The 27,416-nt window shown below is 35.3% G+C and overlaps 1 protein-coding gene across 1 annotated transcript; it reads left to right on the top strand.

Annotated features, from left to right (window-relative positions):
• Window positions 1-1,777: 1,777 nt before the first annotated feature.
• Window positions 1,778-18,802, top strand: LOC128548098 (transmembrane protein 209-like). The gene is made up of 15 exons (XM_053522483.1): window positions 1,778-1,938; window positions 2,831-2,889; window positions 3,335-3,466; window positions 5,323-5,561; window positions 6,279-6,432; window positions 6,966-7,049; window positions 7,935-8,095; window positions 9,712-9,774; window positions 10,956-11,052; window positions 12,966-13,091; window positions 15,832-15,935; window positions 16,904-17,018; window positions 17,377-17,471; window positions 18,026-18,099; window positions 18,561-18,802. Exons 1-15 carry the CDS (start codon window positions 1,778-1,780, stop codon window positions 18,613-18,615), a joined length of 1,719 nt encoding a protein of 572 aa, XP_053378458.1. The 3' UTR covers window positions 18,616-18,802.
• The last annotated feature ends 8,614 nt before the right edge of the window (window positions 18,803-27,416 follow it).

The raw sequence follows: 27,416 nt of genomic DNA, 5'->3' as shown, positions 1-27,416 counted from the left end.
ATAAAATATTAGATTTCTTGGTTAAGTTTTATGTTTAGGTCAACCTTTTCTCTTAAACTATCAAAGCTATTGCTTTGAAACTTGCAACACTTGTTCACCATCATAAGCTGACCCTGTACATCAAGAAACATAACTCCATCCTGCTTTTTTCAAGAATTATTGCCCCTTTTGGACTTAGAAAATCAGTTTTCTTGGTTGAGTAATATGTTTTAAGTCAGCTTTTCTCCTAAACTATCAAAGCTATTGCTTTAAAACTTGCAACACTTGTTCACCATCATAAGCTGACCATGTACAGCAAGAAACATAACTCCGTCCTGCTTTTTGCAAGACTTATGGCCCCTTTTGGACTTAGAAAATATCAGATTTCTTGGTTAAGTTTTATGTTTAGGTCAGCTTTTCTCCTAAACTATTAAAGCTATTGCTTTGAAACTTGCAACAGTTGTTCACCATCATAAGCTGACTATGTACATCAAGAAACATAACTCCATCCTGCTTTTTGCAAGAATTATGGCCCTTTTTGGACTTAGAAAATCATGGGTAGGACAATTTTTCTCAAAAAATCAGATGAGCGTCAGCACCCGCAAGGCGGTGCTCTTGTTGTATTAAACATTGAAAGGTGCCATTAAAGTACTTTTATGTACTTAGTCAAACCTGGTTAATGATATATACCATGTATACTGCAAGCATACACAATTTAATTTAAGCCACAAGAAAAAATAATTGTTTGTGCAAGATTGAATACCCAATTGGTTTTAGCACATACCCGATTACTTCTGAAAAGGCTGGGTAATGATATTATTTTTACCCAATTCAGATTTCCAATACCCAATTCAGACACAAAGTGATGGGTATATACCCAATTGCACCAAAAGCTTATCTGGAGCTCTGTGAATTTGTGCCTTTAATCCCTGTTGACAGCCGCTGATCGGCAAATTAACGTACATTCAAATTAGCACTTAATTGCCGCTCTTGCAATTTCTTCAATCCATTTAATAGTCAAAAGTCGCATATCAGTGACTGAACACGTGTGCATCAAACAAACAGTCAAAATTCCTTTAATCCGTAAGATAAATGCGTTTCATAACAACGAGTTTTGTCACCTTTTTAGCACATCTGATTTTTGGGAAAAAAAATGATGAGTTATTGTGATCACTTGATCGACGTCGGCGTTGCCTGGTTAAGTTTTATGTTTAGGTTAGCTTTTCTCCTAAACTATCAAAGCTATTGCTTTAAAATTTGCAACACTTGTTCACCATCATTAGTTGACTCTGTACAGCAAGAAACATAACTCCATCCTGCTTTTTGCAAGAATTATGGCCCCTTTTGGACTTAGAAAATATCAGATTTCTTGGTTAAGTTTTATGTTTAGGTCAGCTTTTCTGCTAAACTATTAAAGCTATTGCTTTGAAACTTGGAGCACTTATTCACCATTAAAAGCTGACTGCACAGCAAGTACTGTAACTCTACATTGCTTTTTGCAAGTATTATAGCCCCTTTTGGACAAAACAATCAGATGAGCGTCTGCACCTGCACAGTGGTGCTCTTGTTATCAAGAACATATGCCTTGAGAATACTTGATACACCTGCAAAACACAAACAAATAAATTTGCTTGGCAGTGCATACTTTAGTAAAATCCTTCCAGAATTAGTGGCCAAGGAAAAAGAACACTGTTACATGTAATATTTAAATGAAAATTTTCAACTTATTTGTGAAAACTGTTAAAAATAAAATATCTGTTAATATTTCTTATGTATTTTAGATTCGTGAGACACAACAATGGGTCTTGCAGAAAGCCCATCACCCGTGGTCCAAGGCCCAACATCTTGTGAAATTGTAGAAAAGTCATGGAAGAAGAGACTGTTGTTGAAAGATGCTAGAAGATCTTTTACATCTATCTTTATGAATATAGCTGCAGCATGTTTCTTGTACATGGAAATGTAAGTATATTTATATTAACCCTTACCCTGCAAAATTTCTATAATGAACTTGTCCATAGAGATCTTTCAGTTTGGACAGTACCATTAACTATTAAAAGGGGTGCATACCAAATATATACTGACTGAATGGCGAACAGTTCAGATCATGATCACAGACGGCACATCCGTGTAGGCTGATCATGATCTACACTGGTTGAAAAGGCAGAATCAGTCGTGTCCAGCATGATAAGGGTTAATATCCTCTGACTTCATGAAAGTTTGTCTTTCTCATACACTGTGTCATAGCTATAACTTTTAACTACAGATTCAATGGATACACAGGTACAATTGTGGGTGGAAAACTAGTTTTTTTTTAAATCATTGTAGAATATATTTCTCACATTTAATTGACATGCTTACATTTAGTTACATATAGTTATAATAGATATTATATGTTTCCTTACATTGATGTTGTGAGTGAGCAATTCCTAAGCATCTCAACTCTGAACCGTGGTTAAATATATCACAGATCTATTTCTTTAAAATGTACCAGATTATCCTTTTAGCTGATTAAAGGTATACCAACAATTGTTCAAGCATGGTGAGAATGGTGTTTTGCATGCAAGAGTCAGGTCTGTAAGTCATGTATTAATGACATCTCTTGTTTATAAATAATTCTTCCTACCTTATTTTGATTTTGCTGGTTGTAAAATACAGACATACATGTATAGTCATGTCTTTTTAAACGTGCTAAATTTGTCATTTACCACTGTAATCGTAACTTAAGTTTATAACTGGAGAATATAATATGTACGTGTACATGACTTTTTGTGTATTTGAATTATTTCTCTCCGGACAGTATTAAGTCATGTTGCTAAAACATTTCTAACAGTTCTGCACGTTATTTTTTCAGGACTTTCAGCATTGTGGCAGGAGGTTTGGACATAAATAGCAGTTTTCTGTGGTACATTGGTAAGATGATCTTTGAAACTTTCTTTACTTGTCTTGCATTGGCATAGCTCCCAATAGGATTTTTAGGCGAATGCCTTCACATGTTCTGAGATGTGAAAAAATGCAGGTTAGAATGCATCTCAAATTTATATGTCCAGAGTGCAACAAAACCAAAATAAATCATCGAGGGTGCTTGATCGCTGACACTAGATCTACATGCCTGGAGATAAAATTTTACTAATTTACAGGGAAACATCCCATACAGACACAACAGACATAAATTGTATTTATTTATTTAGCTGGCTCCTGAGTATAAGTGTAAAGATTTGCAAAAAAGAAACACAAGCAGATAAATTTATAGTGAATCGGCACAGCCTATTTTTCAAAGAGACTATCATGACTATCAGATGAACATTTCCAATTTTATGAAAATCTGAAAATTAATGTGCATTTCTTGCAATTTCAGAGTTCATCGTGGTTTTGGTATTCATGCTAAATATAGCCTTTGACGTGTTCAAATATATATCGTATTATGTGTTCAGTCGACAAGTGGAAGTTACACGGGTTCAGAAACAGCTTCTTGGTGTACGAGATAATGGTACGTTCTTTGTCTTTAATGTTTCACTGATTCAGAGTCGGAAAATAAACTCTATCTAGAAATATGCACAGTCATGTTCTACTGTGCAGCTTTTAAGAGAGCAATGTTAGAACAAGTGCATATTTCTCAATTTAAAGCTAGTAATCATTTTATTTCAAAACGCATATTTGTGTAGTAGTTTAGCACAACTAATGGTAACATGTACTAAAATTATTGTGACATGTTGGTAACGTGTCTTTAAACTACAGTAACTGTAAAATGTTGGTTACGTGTACTACAGTTACTGTAAAATATTGGTTTGAACTCAAAATACAACTTGTCTGCTACTGTATAAGATCTACCTTTTCAGTAAAGGTTTTTTTTATCAACTTCCTTTTAAATGCATGATGCAGTTATCAGTAATATACATTATTCTAAAGAACTCAAAAGCCAGTCAAAGGATGTCCATAGGAAGTTATTTAGCGTTTTTCAAAATGTATTGATTACTTTTGAGTTTGTCTGAAAAAATGAATTTTGGTGGGGTAAATTCCAGCGTAAATTACAAAATTTTAGCTATTTTTAAAATTTAACTTGATTCCATTTTTAGCTCGACTATTCATAGAATAGTACTAGTAGAGCTATTGGACTCGCCCATGCATTGGCGTCTGCGTCAGCGTCCCAATTTGGTTAAGTTTTTGTATGTAAGCTGGTATCTCAGTAACCACTTGTGGGAATGGATTGAAACTTCACACACTTATTCACTGTGATAAACTGACTTACATTGCACAGGTTCCATAACTCTTGTTTTTCTTTTTTACAAAATTATGCCCCATTTTTCGACATAGAAATTTTTGGATAAGGTTTTGTATGTAAGCTGGTATCTCAGTACTCACCAATGGGAATGGATTGAAACTTCACACACTTGTTCACTGTCATGATCTTACATGCACTAAGCAGGTCCCATAACACTATTTTGCTTTTTTACAAAATTATGCCCCTTTTTCGACTTAGAAATTTTTGGTTAAGGTTTTGTATGTAAGCTGGTATCTCAGCATCCACTAATGGGAATGGATTGAAACTTCACACACTTGTTCACTGTCATTATCTAACATGCAGTGTGCATGTTCCATAACTCTACTTTGCAAGTTTTCAAAATTATGCCCCTTTTTCGACTTAGCAGTTTTTGGTTAAGTTTTTGTATGTAAGCTGGTATCTCAGTATCCACTAATGGGAAAGGATTGAAACTTCACACACTTGTTCACTGTCATGATATGACATGCAGTGCAAAGGTTCAATAACTCTACTTTGCATTTTACAAAATTATGCCCCTTTTTCAACTTAGCAGTTTTTTGTTAAATTTTTATATGTAAGTTGGTATCTCAGTACCCACTTATGGGAATGGATTGAAACTTCACGCACATGTCCACTGTCATGAGCTGATAAGCACTGTGCAGGTTCCATAACCCTGTTTTGTACTTTTACAAAATTATGCCCCTTTTTCGACTTTTGTATTCATTCAATTGACAAGGCTGTTGAATAGTCGAGCGTTGCTGTCCTCTGACAGCTCTTGTTTGAAATATTCTTATTAACTTTCAGGACAGCTTCAGTTAGCACTAAACCAACATATTAAAATAAATTTCAAGAAAAGTTTGAAGGATGAAATTATGGACCATAACTTATTTCTAGGGAAAAATACTTTGTCTTACATTATGATAAATATGTCTTGAGTATTCAGAAAGATCTTGCTACTGTCTCTGCAAACTACAGGTCTTGTAAAATTTAGAGAAGATATTTTCGAAAGAAAGAAAAAACTGTTACGGATTTAGCAGATGAAACAGTAGATTGTTTAGTTGTCTAAACATGTTTTAACATTTCAGATCCTGGATTTACGCTGTCTCCAGTGAGGCCTCTGTTATCACCAGGTAGCGAGCATAGTCTAGTTTTCTCGAGCTCCCCATCAAGCCAGACAGCTTACTCCCCAACATCTAGCCCCTGGAGCAGCATGGGTCATGTGACACCTACTAATTTGGGTTCCTTTACGGGGGCACAGAGTTATGCAAGTCCAGGTGCATCATTTTTGTCAACATCAGGTGGCCACTATTCATCATTTGACAGGGTAGGTAACCAGTTTAAATAAAAAACATCATACATGTTCATAATTGTTTGTTTTGTTGCATACAGAGTCCCATGGACATAGTTTTGGTTCAAGTTTTTAACGAAGGAAAATCGCAGGTTTCAGGCACAGATGAGCAAAGGGGTAACCACCCAACATTCTGCAAGCCAGCTTGATGGTTTCTTGAAAGAATTCTGTGTCCCTTGTGTGGTTTTGAACCCAAGCTTTGCAGGAGCAAGTGATATGTAGTCATAGACCTCAAACAGTTTGCCTAAAACGGTCCCCCAGTATCAAATTTTTAATATGGAGCATGAAATCTGAACTGTTAAAACACAGAAGAGACATTTTGTTTAAACATGAGGGAAATCAACTAGAAAATATAACATGAATTTGGTAACTTCTATAATGGGAAAAGCAGTGTCGGTGGTCAAGTCTAAATGTTTTGCAAAAAAAATGTCTACATTCAGATGTTTTGAATGCTGAAGGTCATCTTTTGACACACATGACCAGTTTGCTCCATTACTACTCATTCATTATCAAATGCAGTAAAACAGAATATTCATAAAATTTATAATGTGTAACTGGCATTGGCAAAATGTAGGAATAATAATACTGTTGTCATATGTTATGTGACACTTTATGCAGATTATACTTTGGAGAACTTTTACATATATCATACTGTACTGTATGTATCTTCAACTCTTATTTTATGGCTTTTAGAGTGCAAGTTTTTCACACAGCAATATGTCGGGATATTCGTCAGGTGCCTCAATGTCACACAGTTTACCATACTCTCCGGGAATGTCCATGTCAAGTCTGGACTGCAGTGGTCTCCGGTCTCGTCTCTCCCTGTCCTCGTCATTCAGGTCTCCATGTAAGTTATCAATCAGTAGACTTTCTGAGAAATGGTTGCACAGTTTTGAGTGTACCATGTCTTTATTTAGACAGTCAGTTGCATGCTGTACTTAATTAGTTGAATTTCTTATCGAAATTAGTTAATGATTGTGCCTTGAAACAAATGTTGTATTTACAGTTGTAATTAATTACATTACCTAGTATTGTCTGAATCTGCTTGTGTTGAAACTAAAAATGGTTTGGTTTACTTCTGTTTTGATTTGCTGAAATTTATAATAGTTTTTGCTACTTTAATTTTTCAGTTTAGAGATGATTTGTTTTTGATGTGGAATAGTTGACTGATTCATTCAAGTCACTTGACAAATAGATTTGCTCTGCAAAACAACATATTATAAAATAATCATTTATATATATTAAGCAGAAGACTAACCAAAATTTTCAGAACGTCTGGACTGTATTACAATTGAATCATTTTTTTCATGTATTACTAACAAGAATGCAGTTTTAAAAACATATTAATTTTAATGTATTTACTTTATGTTTTACATCTAGCTCCTTCAGACAAGATGACAGACCTACAGTCATTGTCCATGTATCTTAAAGAGCAGGATGAAAAAGAATACAGAGCACATCTCAGTTAGTACTTACAGTTTGTATAGTACACAAATATAAATGTCAGTTTATAATAATGAAATGAATTAGTTTGGCACATTTGTCAATTTGTCAACCAAGAGTTGTCTTCTAACAGAGAGATGGATTCTTTATAGAAAACTTGACAAGGGGAAGCCCTTATATATAAAAAGTACTCTACCAAATGCCAGCTTCTGATTGGTTGATTTTGAGTACAATATCTAAATTGACCAATGACAAGATTGCATTTTAGACTGGTCTCCGAACTAATTACGTCAGACCTAGTTCTGGTTCTTGTGAGTTCTGGTTAATTAATTTTATATATATGAGAAATTACTTAGTGACTTTATTATACGCCCGAAGGGATGTGTTATGTTGTGACACCGGTGTCCGTCTGTCTGTCTGTCTGTCTGTACGTTAGCAATTTTGTGTCCGCTATGTAACTCTTGAACCCCTTGAAGGATTTCAGCAAGATTTTACTGTGAAATCATTAATATTCGTGGGGGACTAATTTTCGTGGATTTCGTGGTTGAGTCAATCCACGAAATTTAATCCAAACGAACAAGTAAAATTCCCATTCATTTTATGTTCAAAACTTGAAATCCACGAATTCATATCCCCACGAAATTGCCGTTTTGACCAAAACCACGAAATTTCATGCCCACGAAATTAAATGATTTAACAGTATTCTATGTTTCACATATTGTATATCTATTTTATGTTTCAGACCTTGTATATGTGTGCCATAGAATTATTCTTATTTTTATAACTAAGCATCATTATTTAAGAAACTAGGGAAGAACTTCTTAGACACACAGAATTTTGTAAATGATGGAGCATTGCTGTAAATGCTGTACTGAACCATGTTTTTTGTGTTGTGTTATTGGATAGGTTCTCAGGATATGTCTTTAAACGGTTCCTCATTCTGGAGTTACGGTCGACCAAGTATTGATTACAGTCATATACTGAGAAAAAACCAGTACCAGTTAGCTAGCAGATCACCTCAGTATCACAAGTCGGGGGCAGATGATAATGACAATATGGGAGAAGAGGTAAAATAAACAGTTGACTACTTGTTGATATACCTTCCTTGTTACAAGGTTTTGTCTTGATTTTTCCTTAATTATCTTCCCACATTTATGTGGGGGGCATATAGCGTTACTGCTGTCTGTCCATCTGTATGTACGTCCGGAAATCGTGTCCAAGTCCTCCCACACTATTAGTCTGATTTTGCTTCAAACTTTCAAGATGAACAACCTTGATGTGCAGATGACCTAAAAGGAAGGGATTTTTTCTGTGACTATTTTTACTGCAGTTATGGCCCTTTGATGGAAATCGTGTGTGTCCAACTCCCCAAACACCATTAAAAGGATATGCTTGAAAGTTTCACAGATGAAGGACCTTGATTTGAAGATGACCATAAATAATGGACTTTTTTCTGTGGCAATTTTTTTCTAGAATTATGGCCCTTTCTTAAGTTCACAAAATAGGCCATAGTGAAGAAATTTGGTGCATTCAACTCCTCATACACTTTTTGAAGGAATAGATTCAAAGTTGCACAGTTGCACAACCATATCTGAATATGACCATAAAGGAATGGCTGTGACCATTTTGATTAGTGTTGTGGCCCTTTGTTAATTTCACTGTTATATAGGGTATAGTAAAGAAATTTTATGTGTTCATGTAATTGCATAGTTTGTCGGAGCATTTGTGTCCTATGGACACAATTCAAGTTAAATATTGGACAATGTTGTTCATATTAATGATGACATTAAGAACTTGTTAAGTTTTCAACTTATTTAGTAAGTTTTCAGTTTATCATCCGAGTGATTTTGATGGCCATTTTTGACACCAAAATGTTTTAAGACTTATTTATTGGTGAAGTGTTACAAAAGCAACGTTTACTTGTCAAAATTTTGGCCATAAAATCAACAGTATAAAAGATGCATTTTAAAGTTCAAAAAGAGTCCCAGTACCCCCTAGAGACCTTTAGAGTTTTAGAGAGTTTAGACTGATGTATAAGTTATAACAGGATCTTGCAAAATGAAACCAAAATTCATTAAATAACTTATTACAAATTTTAAGGAACAGAAAGTAGAATTAAGGTCATATTATATAACTCTTCAGCTCATGTTCTGTCTGTCAGATCAGCGATAATTGCTTGAAACAACATCCATGAAGCCCAAAGGCCACCAACTTAATTTAGAATCTATAGGCTTGATCTTATACTGATTTTTTACCAAAATGTCTACAATAAAGTTTATAATTCTTTGATTAATTGTGAAATCATTTAGTGGGCATGGAACTTCATGACTTTGGCTAAAATGACTGTTTCACAGGGTTATATGGATTTGTTGACTTGTATGCATGCACTGGTATTGAAATTGTAAAGAATGGACTGTATTTTGTGGAAGAATAAACAAATACTTCTGCTCAATAGGTCCAAACAGAGTTGTATTTTCTTTGATCACATTTTTTTCTTAAATATCGAAACCTCATATGTTTTAAATAATGTTGCAGTTTTATAATAACTACTAAAAATATGTATAGATTTAATTTTAAGAAATATATTTGCATATATTTGAAAGTTTTTAAAATTATTATATCTTTATTTTGAAAAAGTGAGGTACTATAAGATCATTGATTGTTTTGTCTTGGCTTATTTCAGGTGTGGAGACCACTGGGTGTTACTGATGATAATTTATTCCTCTGGATTGAAAGGCTTAGAAAGGTAATTTATGTTCTGAATTTGGTTAAAAACAAAGGAATTTATTGCCATTGTCATGCCATAAATGCTACCTAAATTGTGAATACCGGTAGGCCTCCTTGTATACTTTTATGGATGAGTCGCAACCAAATTGTTACCTGCTGTAGACTGTGTAATTTTAGCACAGGTGTTTTTTAGCAGTTTCATGATCAGCAACCTTATTTGCATTGTTAAGAATTTGCGAAATGTGAGTACTTGTGTTTTAGGACATTATGCAGATTAACCCTTACCATGATGGACACGATTGATTCTGCCTTTGCAACCAGTGTAGACCAAGATCAGCCTGCACATCCATGCAGTCTGATCATGGTCTGCACTGTTCGCTGTTCAGTAAGTAAATTTTCAGTAAACACCCCTTCAAATGATTAATGGTACTGCCAAAATTGGAAGATGGAGCAGTCCATTATAGAAATTTAGCATGGTAAGGGTTAATATTCATGAATATTTTGAATTCTCAAGTTATGTTATTCGCAAATATTAGCAAAAATCAAACCATCGTATATATTCCCCAATTTTACATGGTTTTCAGTGAATTATCGAAATAGTAGCTTGAAATATATCCGGTAATTACACAGTGCAGATATCAGATATATTACTCACTAGTATGAAACTATAAAATGTGTAAATTTTGTCAGAACATGAAATAAAAAGAAAATTTGTTTGTTTTACATGTAAGATTAGATTAAATTTCACTCATGAACACCGTGTCTTCCATTTTCACTTGTGGCTATGCCATTCGTGAAAATACTGCATCTGGTGTTCACATGTGAAAGATATATTAATCATATACTGAAACAAACAAATATCTTCTCTCACTACAGCTATTATGCAGTGAAACTCCAGTGAGCTATCTATGCTGACTTTTGTTGCTAGTGGCAATACATTTCTGACTGTTAACTTGTACATTTATTAGTGTGTAGTATCCTAAACCTCAGACACTACGGTTTATACACTTAATCCAGTTTATTTTATGTTCACAAGTATAATGTGTATGAAGTTTACCGTAGGAATGATTTATCTTTTACCTACATTTTAATTTTGCAAATATTTCCATGCTGGGGAATTGTCTTTTTATACAATATGTGACAGTTATTTGTGAGCCTTGTTTCCAGCTTGAATTTTTTTGCATTAAAACTATTTTACAGTGGCTTGGTAACACAATAATGGTGAAATTGGCACGTGAAATAGACAATGTAAATTCACAACTTAGAAAGATTGGATCTGAAGATACTGAAATTGGTGGTAAGAAGTTTTTAATGTATAAATTAAGACCTTTGTTGTTGGTTTTTATTAGCTCAGCTGAACCAAAAAAGGTTCAGGGTGAACTATTAATTTAGCTGAATGGTCTGTCATCCTGCATCCTTTTTCTTGTGTCAACAGTTCGTTTGAAACGTCTCATCTGAAAGTACTTGCTGGCATTACGCCAGACTTAATCGGCAGAATCCTAGCATGGACTTCTCTCTTCTTTGTTTAGATGGTTTAGGAGTTTTTGGGCTAAAAATTAAAAGAAACAAAGCTTTAAACAACTTCTCATGAACCGCTTGATGTTCTTGTTCCATGATACATCGTGTCATAACATATATTTAAGGTTGAACAGTAAAGAAAGGGAGAGTATTGTTTATGTTTATGGGCATAATATCACGGTCAAGTTTGATAACCAGTTGGGTCCTTCAAATTTTTATTGAGTTATGGCCAATGAATTACTCAAAATTGCTCGAATTGACATTCTGCTGTCTTAATCAGAGCAGTGTTTAGGGGCTTCTGTGGCATTACTTGCAGAGAACAGGTTTGTACTGGTACAGAATCCAGGAACACTGGCTGGGTTAACTGCCCGCTGTTACATAACTAAAGTACTGTTGAAAAACTGCGTTAAACCCAAAACAAACAAACAATCTATGGCCAAGCGGTTTTGGTCACTGACTGAATCACTTGCCTCTCACCGATATAGGTTTAAAACCTCGCCTAAGGTGTAGAATTTTTCATGTGATGAAGCCATCCGTCTGGCTTACAGAAGGATGGTGGTTCTACCCAGGTACCGTCCATACCTGAAACAATACTGTGAGGGGCACCTGGGGTTTTACTCCACCTTCAAAAGCTGGAAAAGTCATTGTATTACCTAAGTTGTGTCAGTGTTACTCTTCACCCAACAAAAACAAAAGAAAAAAGATCTAATGTTTACCAAACTGGGTCACAATGTTTATCAGTGTAATATCTCGGCCAAGTTTAATACCCATCCAGAGTTTAGTGCCTCCTGATTTATGGCCCTTGAATGATTAAAAATTGTGAAAATTGGCGGTGTCTGCAGTTTTTATTCAGTGTTCACCAAATGGGTCGCCGTATTTATGCACATATCTTGGACATGTTCGGTAACCAACTGGATACTCCCAGCCAGTCTTGTGTTATGGCCCTTGAACTACCTGAAATTGCAAAAATTGACACTGTCCACTTAAATATGTTTGATAACACAGTTCTTATCCAGTGTTCACCAAACTTGTTTAATGTTTATGTTTATGAACATATTACGGTATCTTGGCCAGGCTCAGTTACCAGTCAGATAGTCTTTGTCTCTCTGGAGTTATGTCCATTTTGGCATTTTTAATGCCAAATTCATTACTTTAATAGAAAGACATAATGGAATGTTTTAATTGTTTAAAAAATTTGAATTAATAAGTGCATTTCCACTTTCTATTATCAAATGAAATTTAATGTTGTATAATGTATGTCTGTATTATTCCTGCCACTATTGAGTCTTATGACAAATATAATATTGTTTTTAAAAGAAATTAATTGAAGCTTGGGTTGACTAGAAATTGGACATAGTAAAAGTTACCTTCCTGTTCGACATTGAATTGAAATTGCTCTTAAGGGACCTCTGATGTCAAGTGGTTAAGTTTGCTGACATTAGAATCACTTACCCTCACCTCTCTTATTTAAGCCCTTACAGGGTCGTTATATACGGAAACCAATGAAACCATTTCAGCTGGCTTGCAGAAGGTCTGTAGTTGAACACAACGGCCCGCTTTTGCCTGAAATAATGCTCAAAAGGGCATCTGAAGTCTTTATCCACCATTTAAAGTCTGAAATTGGACATGTGACTTAAATTGTATTGATGTGAATTAAAACACTGCAAAATAAAATAGCTCATTTTATTTCAGAGGTTGGAGTGTCAATACTGAAACAGCTAGCTTTAACAAAGGGTAGTTATGTACCTACACTGAATGTGCTGGTTCCATACCTGGACTTCACTTCTTATCAAGAATATCTAGTCAAGAGAATCAAAGGTAAGCTGTTGGAAAAATTACCCTGTAATATGAATATTCTATAAGAAGTAAAACAAAACTGATGAACTTTGTTCAGTCTTGTGTTTTGTATGGCTTTATTTGTAAAATTTCAAGGGTTTATTTGAAATCAATATTCCAGATTCAAATTTCTGCAAGGCTAAACAGTCATATGTTGCAGATTTTGTACTTTTCATTCTATCCAAACTCTTTACTTGCCACATACAGGTTATTTTAAACTAAAGCGGGGAAAGGACTCGGGCCTTTTGATTTAGGAAAACAATAGCTCAGTATTTGAAAAGGGTTTTTAGCTCACCTGTCACAAAGTGACAAGGTGAGCTTTTGTGATCGCGTGGCGTCCGTCGTCCGTCCGTCCGTGCGTGCGTAAACTTTTGCTTGTGACCACTCTAGAGGTCACATTTTTCATGGGATCTTTATGAAAGTTGGTCAGAATGTTCATCTTGATGATATCTAGGTCAAGTTCGAAACTGGGTCACATGCGGTCAAAAACTAGGTCAGTAGGTCTAAAAATAGAAAAACCTTGTGACCTCTCTAGAGGCCATATTTTTCATGAGATCTTCATGAAAATTGGTCAGAATGTTCATCTTGATGATATCTAGGTCAAGTTCGAAACTGGGTAACGTGGGGTCAAAAACTAGGTCAGTAGGTCTAAAAATAGAAAAACCTTGTGACCTCTCTAGAGGCCATATTTCTCAATGGATTTTCATAAAAATTGGTCAGAATGTTCACCTTGATGATACCTAGGTCAAGTTCGAAACTGGGTCACGTGCGGTCAAAAACTAGGTCAGTAGGTCTAAAAATAGAAAAACCTTGTGACCTCTCTAGAGGCCATATTTCTCAAGAGATCTTCATGAAAATTGGTCAGAATGTTCACCTTGATGATGTCTAGATCAAGTTTGAAACTGGGTCACGTGCGGTCAAAAACTAGGTCAGTAGATCTGAAAATAGAAAAACTTTGTGACCTCTCTAGAGGCCATATTTTTCATGGGATCTTTATGAAAATTAGTCAGAATGTTCACCTTGATAATATCTAGATCAAGTTAGAAACTGGGTCATGTGCGGTCAATAACTAGGTCAGTAGATCTAAAAATAGAAAAACCTTGTGACCTCTCTACAGGCCATATTTTTCAAGAGATCTTCATGAAAATTGGTCTGAATGTTCATCTTGATGATATCTAGGTCAAGTTCGAAACTGGGTCACGTGCGTTCAAAAACTAGGTCAGTAGGTCTAAAAATAGAAAAACCTTGTGACGTCTCTAGAGGCCATATTTCTCAATGGATCTATATAAAAATTGCTGAGAATGTTCAGCTTGATGATACCTAGGTCAAGTTCGTAACTGGGTCATGTGCAGTCAAAAACTAGGTCAGTAGGTCGAAAAATAGAAAAACCTTGTGACCTCTCTAGAGGCCATATTTTTCATGAGATCTTCATGAAAATTGGTGAGAATGTTCACCTTGATGATATCTAGGTCTTCAAAAGTGGGTCACGTGCCTTCAAAAACTAGGTCATTAGGTTAAATAATAGAAAAACCTTGTGACCTCTCTAGAGGTCATATTTTTCAATGGATCTTCATGAAAATTGGTCAGAATTTTTTATCTTGATGATATCTAGGTCACATGTGCTCAAAAACTAGGTCACTGTGTCAAATAATAGAAATAACGGCGACGTCATACTCAGTTCAACACTGGGTCATGTGGGGATAGGTGAGCGATTCAGGACCATCATGGTCCTCTTGTTTTAAAACCTGTTGTAAAGTCAGTTTTGGGGAATACTTAATGATATTTTAAGAAATTTTCAGAATGGAAGAGGCCTGTAAATGGCCCCTATTTTCTTTATCTGTCATACTGTGTTAATTTTTACAAATATTAGTATATATTATTTTAAACCTAATACAAAGCACTTTTTGTGCACACAGACATGTTTACATATATTTTGTGTTATATTTTAAACTTGGGCTTGATTATGTCTTTAAGTGTAAATATAAAGTTCTGTATGTTTAGTGAAAGAGAATTGTTAAAGTTTCTTGGACATATATATTGAATTGTATAAATAAATAACCAGCTTGTTAGGCTAGTGGTAGAGTGTCTGCTTCAAGTGTGCGAGGTCATGCTGCATCATACCAATGACGTGAAAAATGGTAACAGTAGCTCCCCTGCTCTATGCTCATCATTAAAAGGGAAGCTATGCTTTATGCTCAACATTAAAAGGAAAATGGTTCAGGAATGAGTTGTCAAGAGTGATTAATATAAGTTGTAGAACTTGCTTCACAATCGACCTAAAATACATTAGAATAAACAAATTGTATAAATTGTTTGGTATCCTCTTGTCTCTGGTTATGGTTGTAAAAGGTTATATGTTAAATCTGAAGATTTGAATTTGAAAGAAACAAAATTTGTTTACTTTAAGGAAGCTATTATTAATTATTGGGTTTGTTAGTGAACCTTCACAGATATAAGTGGAATCGGTGCGATGAATGTGGGGAGGCATTAGCCAAGACCATATATTTACCATACTGACCCAAAATACTTCCATGGAGGATCACTAACAACCTCAGTAGTTGATTGTTTTATCGACAGCTTATATTTAGCCTAAACCAACATGAAAATCTACTGACCCTCCATGGAAATACAAAATGTATAGCGGTTTACCATGTGACCACATTTTAACCAATGACAATGCTAGAATCATGTGGGGGCTAAATCATGTTATGTTTTATTATAGAGTTGGGTAGTGACGGGTGTCTCAGTGAGTATTCTTGGTGCAGCGGAGGTTCAGGTGGTCAGTATGGCAAAGCCTGGGGTGAACATCTACCTACAGATGCTGGGGTATGTCTTAAAAAAGTTAAATGTTAGTCTACATGAATATATTAACCTTTAGCCTGCTAAATTTCTAAAATGGACTGATCCGTCATTCAGTTTGGGCAGTAAGATTTATTATTTGAAAGGGTGTTCACAGAAAATTTACTGACTGAATAGCGAACAGTGCAGACTATGATCAGTCTGCAAGGATGTGCATGCTGATCTTGGTCTGTACTGGTCGCATAGGCAGATTCATTTGCTGCCAGCAGGCTAAAGGTTAATCAGGTAATGTGAAATTACTAAATTTCTCATGTGATAATTTCATGGTTTCTTCCAAAACAGCCATTTTATTGGGATATGCATGTGTGGATTTCAAATTTTTAAGATGAAATAAATAGAGAATTTTTTTCTATTTTGAACTTTATTATTTCTTCGGAATGTCATTTTTTTGATAGTAAATAGCTTAAAAATTCATAATAATTAGTCACTTACAAATAAGCATTTCTCAGTATATCGTAAAAGGAAAGTGATATACAAAAAATGATGTGAAATTGGTATTATGAGAATTTTACATATACTGTCTTAGTCAGGAATTGTATCAATGATATCTAGTAAGAAAAACTAGGGAAATAACTAGAGAAATAGGAAAACAAACAATACCTTACAGGTTTTGATTTTCATTTCACATACATGATGATTGTGTAATCTATATTCTGGCAGATAATTATTGTGTAATTTTAAGTGGTTGAGTCTCTCATACCTCTTAGATCTATACATGGAGCTCAGAATTCAGCTACCCCTTATTGGGCCTCAGTTAAACTGCAGCATGTCAGTTTATACAATCAGCTGTTAAGATGGAATAGAAGCTATGACTGTTATACCTCCAAGTTGTAACATAAACTGATAAGGTATTATAGAAACAATGTTTAACTGAAACACTACTTCTGTTTGAAAATACTGCATTTAACAGATCTAATTTCAACATTTATTTTTAGTTGGTGATGCATATGCTATGTTGTTACCTGGATTCTAGGCTACCACCTGACCTCAAATATCCCGATGGTAAAACTTTCACATGTCAGCATTTCATCAAAACACCAGATACGCCAGGTAAGTTTAACTTTGGCTTGTAAAGATAAGCCAGGACTTTGTCATTTTATTATTATCCAGATTCCAGACTTTCCATGTTTATATTGACATATCAGCTAAAATGTTTTCCATGTCCTATTTTTACTAACTGTGTGTCATGTTCTCGTTATTTTGTATTACCTATGATAATTTTAAAGCGAATACAATAGCAATAGCAATACAATGCCTTTCTATAAGTTGTTCCCACTTACTTGTTTTGTTGTGGAATTAGAAATTGCAAAGATGATATGCCTTCTTTTTAAATTTAATGTCTTTATTTTTTGGAAATCTTCCTTGATTTGTAGTTTACGTAGCTTACATATTCTTCTGTATGTTGTAGATTTGGAAAAGGACAACCTGTTACTGTATCAGAGCAGCATTAATCCACCACATTTCCAAGTTGTCATTAAAGATACTTTACACAATCTACCCAAGGTATGTTCACTTCGTTTGTATCTACCATTGGTGTGCTCTGTAGATCATGTGTTCAATAAGGCTTAGTAATATACCAAATTAAATGACTGCAGTTGTCAATATCCTAATTGTAAGAATTGATTATGAAAAGTGATCCAGTAACTGTAATGGTTAGTTCCTCAGCTACAGTGCAACTTCATTCACTCAAACTTGTATCGCTTGAACACCTCCCTTAACTCAATGTCTGGTGCGACCAAAACCCCCAATATGGTACATATTGTCCTCCCTAGGCTCGCTTGAACACATATGGCTGGAACTCTTGAACTGTACGTCCAGTTCCGATGATTATATTATAAGGTAACAAATACCTTTTTGCTTGAATAAGAAAAGGTGTTAAGTTGAATTTCAGGTATTGTCAGTCAGTTTGCACAATATAGCGGTGAACTGTTGGAGAGCTGGCTAATCAAGTGTTAATGCCTAGAAAACCCAGAGAATGAACAAATTGTTGATACTATTTAGTGTGATTTCAATGTACATTTTAAAGGATATATATACTGTATCATTTTCTATTTTAGGGGCGGAATAATCTTTTCCATGCCATACTGTTTTTCCTGCATCATATAAAACACACAGAAAATGGAATGCTTGGGTACGTAAAATATATAATACATGTATTTTGAAGAGGAAACTTGATTTGTTTAAACCTTTATCCTGCTGGTGGCGAGTGATTCTGCCTTTGTGACCAGTGTGATTCTGCCTTTGTGACCAGTGTAGACCAAGATCAGCATGCACTGTTGCTATTCAGTCAGTAAATTTTCAGTGAACACCGCGTTGATAAACAAGTTGAATGATAGACCAATCCATTTTAGAAATTTAGCAGGGTAAAGGTTAACAAAAGTTACATAGAATTAGAAAATACACTTACAGAACATTAAAAATGCTTCTTGTTCAACTTTCATCAAAAGTTTAAATATGAAACTTAAGTCTGTCACATATACTTTCTTGGATAATGTATAGATGTCTGATTTGAATATACTTTTGTTGCATTTCCTTGGTCTTATCTTCTGAACATATTACTGATTTTTTATGCCAAATGTTCCTGTGTTTCAGGAGAGTCAACCTTGGAATGTCGGGAGTGAATATACTGCGGGTGATCGATAACTGAAAGAGAAATTGTATGATTGCATATGAGATTTTACAGTGCCTTGATAGAGAACAAAACGCATCGGGAGTGGGTGGGGGATCTTCAGTGCTGTAGATTACTAAACAGTGTCACTTTGATCTGCTACAAGTTATATCAGGAGTACCTTACAAGTGAATATACGGTGTGAAATAGATACCATAGTGAAAGTATGGCAGTTGGCATGATACAATAGATAGGGAAACAGTGTTGCGGATCTACTTTGTGCTATATGTCATTGTACAATTTCAGTTGCATCTGCTGCAGGTTATATCGCGTTTGCATCTCAATGTGTCTAAGATAACTGAACAATGGGTCGATACATTTTATATAAGGAGTGAAGCTACCAGATGCAAAACACCAAACAAGATTACAAGTGTACCATGTTTGTATTTTAGTTCTCAGGATACGAGGAATTGAATTTTAAATTTGAAGAAATAACTTAAAGATATCTGCAAATATTTTACCATTCCAGAAGTGAACTGTTACAATGTGTGGTCTAATTAGAGAAATCACATTAAAAATGTGCAGTACTGTGAAATCATTATTATTCGTGGGGGATTAATTTTCGTGGTTGAGCTCAACCACGAATTTAAGTCCCCAACCACGAATTTAAGTCCCAACAAACAAATTATGCCCAGATAATTTTTAATTGTACGCAAAGTCGCCAAAAAAGACACTATAGCGGTTCGATCTGATCCGTAGTTGCATGCATGCGACAGTACTAACCTGCAGCTTTCGTGTAGTTTATGGAGACTCCATCAACGATAAACATAAGTATGCGTGGAAACAAAACCGACTATTTCATTTAGAAATGCATCTGTGGTTTGTTTATGACAAGTTTGTCAAAGTGAAAGTAGATACTAAGTATAGAAGTTTGACGCAGCGTCACGTGCCACCTGCACTATAATACGGCTGTTATATGATTTTTTCGGCCCCGCTATGCAATATTTATACACTAGCCTTTATTTTTACTGACATGTAGTAAAATACTACGACTTTGGAACTATTAAATATTATAAATTAATTGTAAGATTCCTATCTGATGCATTAATACCTAATTCACATTACACGTTTCTCGGCAGGAAATAACACATGCACAAGTTCAACAGCAGACGCGCATTCATTTTGAACAAATGTTGGACCAGTTTATAATAGTTTATGTAAGAATTATTATGGTTATACAAGCACTATTTAAATGTATAATAGTGTGTTTTAATTTGCAGTACAATAATTAGTTCTTGTTTTTAACACGATCAAATGATCAACTTTATTTGTTTCGATTATGAATGCTAATTTTGCAAGGTGCTACGGTTTTGACACTTTTTAATTGGCGCCGACTTTTCTCATTGAATATTTCACAGTTTTTAAAAAAATTGCAAATTAGGGGTCGTATTATTATAGATAACGCAGTCGTTAATTGACACATGATCACTCGCTAATCTCCCGCGGCATTGATTGCAAATTCGGTAACCATAGTAGCGCTGTTTGACACGTGTAGGTTTCACATGTAATGACAAAAGTACTGGTAGATTTATTCCTGCGAAAATAAAGATTTTTTGGATTTTTTTTTTTTCAAAAATTGAAAATCCACGAATTTACGTCCCCACGAAACAGCCGTTTTGGTCAAAACCACGAAATTTCGTGCCGACGAAATTAAATGATTTCACAGTATTATACATTTTCATGCATGGGGCAGAAGATATTACAATATTTTTGAGCTCGTGATAAACTTATTATGAATGAACAGCTGGCTATAAGTGTATAAAGGTGGTTGTTTCAGTTTCATGACAGCTCTAAAATAGGAGAAATATGAGTGTGTGTTTCAAATTTTTTATGATGAAATGGCAGTCCAGCCGAAGAATGTGAATTCAACTGCAAGTTTACAGTTGTACAGTTTACAAGCTAAATAAATGTAGCTAATTAAGCAGGGAATCTGTGACTCATAACTGTTTTAAACTGTTTCTAAATCTCAGCATAAATTTTGCTGCTTGGTTTTCTTACAGGAAAGCTACATGCTTCATATCAAGTGGTGGTTATTATGTGAACATTAGTTATGTTTTTAAAACTTACATGAATATGATCATAATGTATATTTGTAAAAAATAAAAGAAAAATTCTATTCTGAAATAAAATTTGCTTTTAATTTTGATACTGTCAGACCTTCATCATTATCCAAGAAAATTCGTTATAGCGAAGCAATAATGACAATGCTGGTTTTCGGACATGGCCGAGTTGTACGTAATATCAGGCTGGAATGAAATGGAAGTGATGATTTTGTCACAACTTGTGCTTGGTTTATATATAATGGATACTAGTCTAGTCATTTTAAGTTAGTAATGCTTTTGTTTTCATGTCATTTTTAGCTCATCTGATGTTTTGAAGAAAAAATGATGAGTTATTGTCGTCACTTGATCGGCGTCTGCGTCAGTGTTGCCTGGTTATTTTATGTTACTTGTTCACAATCAATAGCTGACTCTGTACAGCAAGAAACATAACTCCATCCGGCTTTTTGCAAGAATTATGGCCTTATGGACTTAGAAAATATCAGATTTCTTGGTTAAGTTTTGCGTTTAGGTCAACTTTTCTCCTTAACGGTCAAAGCTGTTGCTTTAAAACTTGGAATGGTTATTGGCCATTAAAAGCTGACTCAGTATAGCAATTACCGTAACTCTACATTGCTTTTTTTTGCAAGGATTATGGCCCCTTTTGGAGTTAGAAAATCATGGGTATGACAATATTTCTATTATACAGAAACAAAAAAATCAGATGAGCATCTGCACCCGCTAGGCGGTGCTCTTGTTCAACAGTATGGTGATATAATGGTAATAAATTGAATAAGCCAGTGTTCCTGAACTGTGCATGAGTAATAATTTGTTTTTACCATGTAAATATTAAGTGTTGGGAATTAGTCAAAACTTCCAAGTTGATATACAAAATGACCAGAACATCATTTTTTATTCTAATTTAAAAAATCCATGTACATTTCTGTTAAAACACACAAACATTGAAGTCACGTCAGCATATTATGTGGTGCCATATAGGCACAAAGAAAGAGTGCTACCACATTATATCTACTATTTTATATTAAAGACATTTTAGAATCAAAAGATAGAACTGTGTTGCAAATTAATTCAACACATTGTATCGATTATTAGTCGCATAGAATAACTCGCTAAATGTTCACACACTCGTGTTGTTTCATGGGACGCTTTACTTCCCTTGTTTTAACATTTGTTTACATGTTGATGTCACGTAGACCTACTACATATGGCACCATACATGAGCTATGAAATAGTGCTTCCATATTTATCTACTTGCTTACATAAAAAAAAAGAATCGAAACTAGAAATTGTGTCTATAGGACATGGATGCCCCCACATACTGTACCATCTCTTTATAGCAAAAACTATCAAAGGGCCATAACTGCAGTAAAAATATTCACAGAAAAATCATTCCTTTATGGTCATCTGCACATCAAGCTTGTACGTCTGTGAAAATTTGAAGCAAATCGGGCTAATAGTGTGGGAAGAGTTGGACACAAAATATTTCTCTACATTCCATATAGTAAAAACTGTCAAAGCACCATAACAGTGGTAAAAATAGTCACAGAAAAAAATTCCTTCCTTTATGGTCATCTACACATCAAGGTTGTTCATCTCTGAAAGTTTGAAGCAAATCAGGCTAATAGTGTGGGAGGAGTTGGGACACACAAGATTTCGGGAAGCAAGAATGTATGTACGTACGGACAGCAGCAACGCTATATGCCCCCCACATACATGTAGGGGCATAATATAATAGCAAAACCAGGTTTTAATATATCGAACCAATACAAATGAGTTATACGCTGCATGTAAAATACACTCTGGCAACACCAGTATGAAATTATTCTGCAAGCATACTGCCTCTTCATATTGGCTCGATATATTAAATCATGGATCTGATTTTTACAAAATTGTGCCCCATTTTCCATGCAGTTTTTGTATGTAAGCTGGTATCTCAGTAACCACTAATGGATTGAAACTTCACACACTTGTCCGCTGTGATAGTCTGACATGCATTACACAGGGTTAACAACTCTACTTTGCATTTTTAGCTCACCTGTCACATAGTGGCAAGGTGAGCTTTTGTGATCACCCGTCGTCAGTCCGTCCGTCACGTGCGTCCGTGCGTCAACAATTTCTTGTCTGAACGATAGCGGTTTCATTTATGATTTTATTTTAACCAAACTTGCACACAACTAGTATCACCATAAGATCTCGGTTCCTTTCTTGAACTGGCCAGATCCCATTACAGGTTCCAGAGTTACGGCCCCTGAAAGGGCCAAAATTAGCTATTTTGACCTTGTCTGCACAATAGCAGCTTTATTTATAATTTGATTTTTACTAAACTGGCACACAACTTGTATCACCATAAGATCTCGGTTTCTTTCTTGAACTGGTCAGATTCCGTTATGGGTTCCAGAGTTATGGCCCTTGAAAGGGCCAGAATTAGCTATTTTGACCATGTCTGCACAATAGCAGCTTCATTTATGATTTTATTTTAACCAAACTTGCACACAACTTGTATCACCATATGATCTTGGTTCCTTTCTTGAACTGGCCAGATTCCTTTATGGGTTCCAGAGTGATGGCCCCTGAAAGGGCCAGAATTAGCTATTTTGACCTTGTCTGCACAATAGCAGCTTCATTTATGATTTGAATTTAATCAAACTTGCACAAAACTTATGTCACCATAATATCTCGGTTCTTTTCTTGAACCGGCCAGATCCCATAATGGATTCCAGAGTTATGGCCCCTGAAAGGGCCAAAATTAGCTATTTTGACCTTGTCTGCACAATAGCAGCTTCATTTATGATTTGATTTTAACCAAACTTGCACAAAACTTGTATCACCACAAGATCTTGGTTCCTTTCTTGAACTGGCCAGATTCCTTCATGGGTTCCAGAGTTATGGCCCTTTAAAGGTCCAAAATTGGCTATTTTGGCTTTTGCAGCCATATAGAGACTTCATTTATGGTTTTATTTGATACAAACTTCCAAAATATCTTCAACAACAATAAATCTTGGATTCCATGACAAATCAGATCCATTCGTAGGTTCCAGAGTTATTTTATATCTGATTACCTCCCCTGATTGTAATCAAAATGGATTTATATCAGTAAGTACTTATAGGACTTATTTGAAATTTCATTATTGTCATTAGTTGGACTGAGCCAATGAGGGTAGATAACTATGGACTGATTTTATGTCGAGTTACCTCCCTTTATTTCAAATTAAAATGGGTATATCTCCATAACTAATGAAGATACTGATCTGAAATTTCATTTATGTCAACAGATTTATTTGGCAGATCCTTCTTTTGTTAACTTACAATCATTTTTTTTAATTACTTCCCTTTTACGTTACTATAAATAGCTTGTTTCTAGTAACTTTTTTATTATTGGCCGTAGGGAAAAACCGAGACCACTTTTCTGTGGTACAACATGGATGTCACCTTCAATTTTTAGGTGTATTTTGACATATCTGTACCTTGTAAGAATTTTTTTTTTCTTTTTGGTTTAATTTCATCCCTTTGTTGTTCCTGTCCTTTGGACTTAGATATTTTTTCTGAGGACCTTCTTGTCCTCAAGTGCAATGATAACAAGTGAGCGATATAGGGCCATCATGACCCTCTTGTTTCACATGTATGCCCCTTTTTCAATGTGGCCATTTTTGGTTTAGTTTTGTATATAGCTTAGTACACACTAGTGGGAATGAATTAAAACTTTACATACTTGTTCACTGTGATGAGCTGACATGCATTGTAAAGGTTCCATAACTCTGTTTTGCACTTTTACAAAATTGGGCCCCATTTTTAGCTCACCTGTCACATAGTGACAAGGTGAGCTTTTGTGATCACCCTTCGTCCGTCGTCAGTCCGTCCGTGCGTCAACAATTCCTTGTCTGCACGATAGTGGTTTCATTTATGATTTTATTTTAACCAAACTTGCACACAAATTGTATCACCATAAGATCACAGTTCCTTTCTAGAACTGACCATTGTTATTAGTTGGACTGAGACAATCAGGGTAGATAACTATGGACTGATTTTATGTCAAATTACCTCCCTTTATTTCAAATTAAAATGGGTATATCTCCATAACTAATGAAGATACTGATCTGAAATTTCATTTATGTCAACAGATTTATTTGGCAGATCCTTCTTTTGTTCACTTACAATATTTTTTTTTAATTACTTCCCTTTTACGTTACTATAAATGGCTTATTTTTAGTAACTTTTTAATTATTGGCCGTAGGGAAAAACCGAGACCACTTTTCTGTGGTACAACATGGATGGTTCCTCCAATTTTTAGGTGTATTTTGACATATCTATACCTTGTAAGAATTTTTTTTGGTTAAATTTTTTCCCTTTGTTGTTCCTGTCCTTTGGACTTTTTTTTCTGAGGACCTTCTTGTCCTCAAGTGCAATGATAACAGGTGAGCGATATAGGGCCATCATGGCCCTCTTGTTTCACTTCTATATTCATCCAATTGACAAGGCTGTTAAATAGTTGAACGCTGCTGTCCTCCAACAGCTCTTGTTAAATATAAAGTCAATGAGTAGTCGATAGTTCAGAGTTCTTTTCAGTGAAAAAATACATATTGCACAATGAAAGACAAATAATTTAGTTGTATACATAACACTACAGCTCTGTATAAAACCTGGCCAGCTGAATTTGATACAGATCTATAACTTATAAAGAGGCATTGTTGGGAAGTCAGTAATCTTCAGTGATAAAAACTTTCATTGACTTAAGAAATAATTTATAGCAAAAGAGTGCTTTAACACTATTTATGCACGATGGGTCGTTATACGACGTATTACCGCCCGAATGTATAAATAGTGTAAAATACGGTTTTGCTATAAATTATTTCAATTCTAATAATAATATTATGCATTTAATCTAAAACAGTAGATAAAATATAGAAGCGCTCTTTCTTGATCGCAACAAAAATGTTGACGTCACCGCATGTTTACGTGACGTCATTTCTAGCGTGTGTTTTAACAGAGGCAAGCATATTAGAATGTCACATCATAGATGATTTGTTCATGATTCATTGACAATGACACCCTAATCAACAGCAACATCACTAGAAATTGGGAACTTCTCCAAAAGAGTAAGTGAAGGAAGCTTTTCTTGGGGAAAAGTGAAACGGCCAGGGTTTGTACTTGCCATCTCTAAACTGGTAATCTTCAGTTGTCTAAACTAGCATGGCAAGCAGTTTCAGTTGGATGCTCCTATGTTGGACAAGCTGGGATAACTCTGGATGTAGAGCACATGACTACGAATCAAAAAGTTATGAGTTGAATCTCCAAGTGCGGCTTACATTCTCCTTTATTCAGCCAGACATCCCAGCCATGTAGAGGTTTTCAGTTACTTGCAGGGAACCAGCCATGTGGAGAGGTTGTCAGTTACTTGCAGAGAACAAGTCATGTGGAGAGGTTGTCAGTTACTTGCAGGGAACCAGTCATGTGGAGAGGTTGTCAGTTACTTGCAGGGAACCAGTCATGTGGAGAGGTTGTCAGTTACTTGCAGGGAACCAGTCATGTGGAGAGGTTGTCAGTTACTTGCAGGGAACCAGCCATGTGGAGAGGTTGTCCATTACTTGCAGGGAACCAGCCATGTGGAGAGGTTGTCAGTTACTTGCAGGGAACCAGCAGTGTGGAGAGGTTGTCAGTTACTTGCAGGGAACCAGCTGTGTGGAGAGGTTGTCAGTTACTTGCAGGGAACCAGCCATGTGGAGAGGTTGTCAGTTACTTGCAGGAAACCAGCCATGTAGAAAGGTTGTCAGTTACTTGCAGTGAACCAGCCATGTGGAGAGGTTGTCAGTTACTTGCAGGGAACCAGCCATGTGGAAAGGTTGCCAGTTACTTGCAGGGAACCAGCCATGTGGAGAGGTTGTCAGTTACTTGCAGGGAACAAGTCTGTATTGGTACAAAATCCAGGAACACTCACTGGGTTGCATAACTGATTTAGGCTGAAATACTCCTAATAAATAATAATTTCTTGTTTGTTTTGAAGACAAGACCATTCATGAAACAATTTTAACTACTAAATAAATTGGGGATCCTACAGTAAATGGCAGTACCCCCACTTGAAGAATGTTTAATGACAACATAGATTAAATGGTGAATTTTTGTGGTGGGAAAGTGTTTCATTTGGGGATTAAAGTTATGGAATCGGGTTTATAAACTTTCCTGTCAAAACAAATAACAATAAGTAAAATGCTTCTATAAAATTGTTTATTCACATTGTTATGTTCACCAACATAGTACATATAGATATAAATAAATTTATTTAAATTTTTACAACAAAACAAGTGTTATAAGCAATGTGTATAAACAAATGACATTTAATGTATAGATATTTCATCAAGCATTCAAATTTATTTGATCTTTTTGTTATGGTTTCCTTCTCTTATCCTACCATTTACTATGATAAATACATCAGTCATCGGCAAAAAAATCCTCTCTCGTATTTACTTGCAAAGTAAAGTCCTAAAGAAAGCAAGAGCAATTTGTGAAACGCATGTGTGCCCCTCTGCCCCCAATGGTGGCATACCAGATGTAATTGGGTGTGTAATTTTCAGTTGCTAGGATGATGTGACCTTGACCTAATGACTCTAAAAACAGTACAAGTCGTTACATAAATTTTAGCTTGATTTCTACAGGGTTCTGTCTTCTTGAGCTATAGATCACCCATCTAAATCCCCAGGTCTCTCTGACATTGAATACCCAAGCTAT

This window comes from Mercenaria mercenaria, chromosome 14 (assembly GCF_021730395.1).
Source record: "Mercenaria mercenaria strain notata chromosome 14, MADL_Memer_1, whole genome shotgun sequence".
NCBI classification, from domain to species: domain Eukaryota; kingdom Metazoa; phylum Mollusca; class Bivalvia; order Venerida; family Veneridae; genus Mercenaria; species Mercenaria mercenaria.
Note: the sequence above shows the minus strand (reverse complement) of the source record. Positions and strands in the feature narration are given on the sequence as shown.

Excerpts from the sequence above, each read along its gene's own strand:
- LOC128548098 (XM_053522483.1), top strand. The coding sequence starts at position 1,778 with ATGGGTCTTGCAGAAAGCCCATCACCCGTGGTCCAAGGCCCAACATCT. Across the intron at positions 8,096-9,711 it reads ATGACAATATGGGAGAAGAG|GTGTGGAGACCACTGGGTGT; the intron begins GTAAAATAAACA and ends GGCTTATTTCAG. Across the intron at positions 18,100-18,560 it reads ACAGAAAATGGAATGCTTGG|GAGAGTCAACCTTGGAATGT; the intron begins GTACGTAAAATA and ends CCTGTGTTTCAG.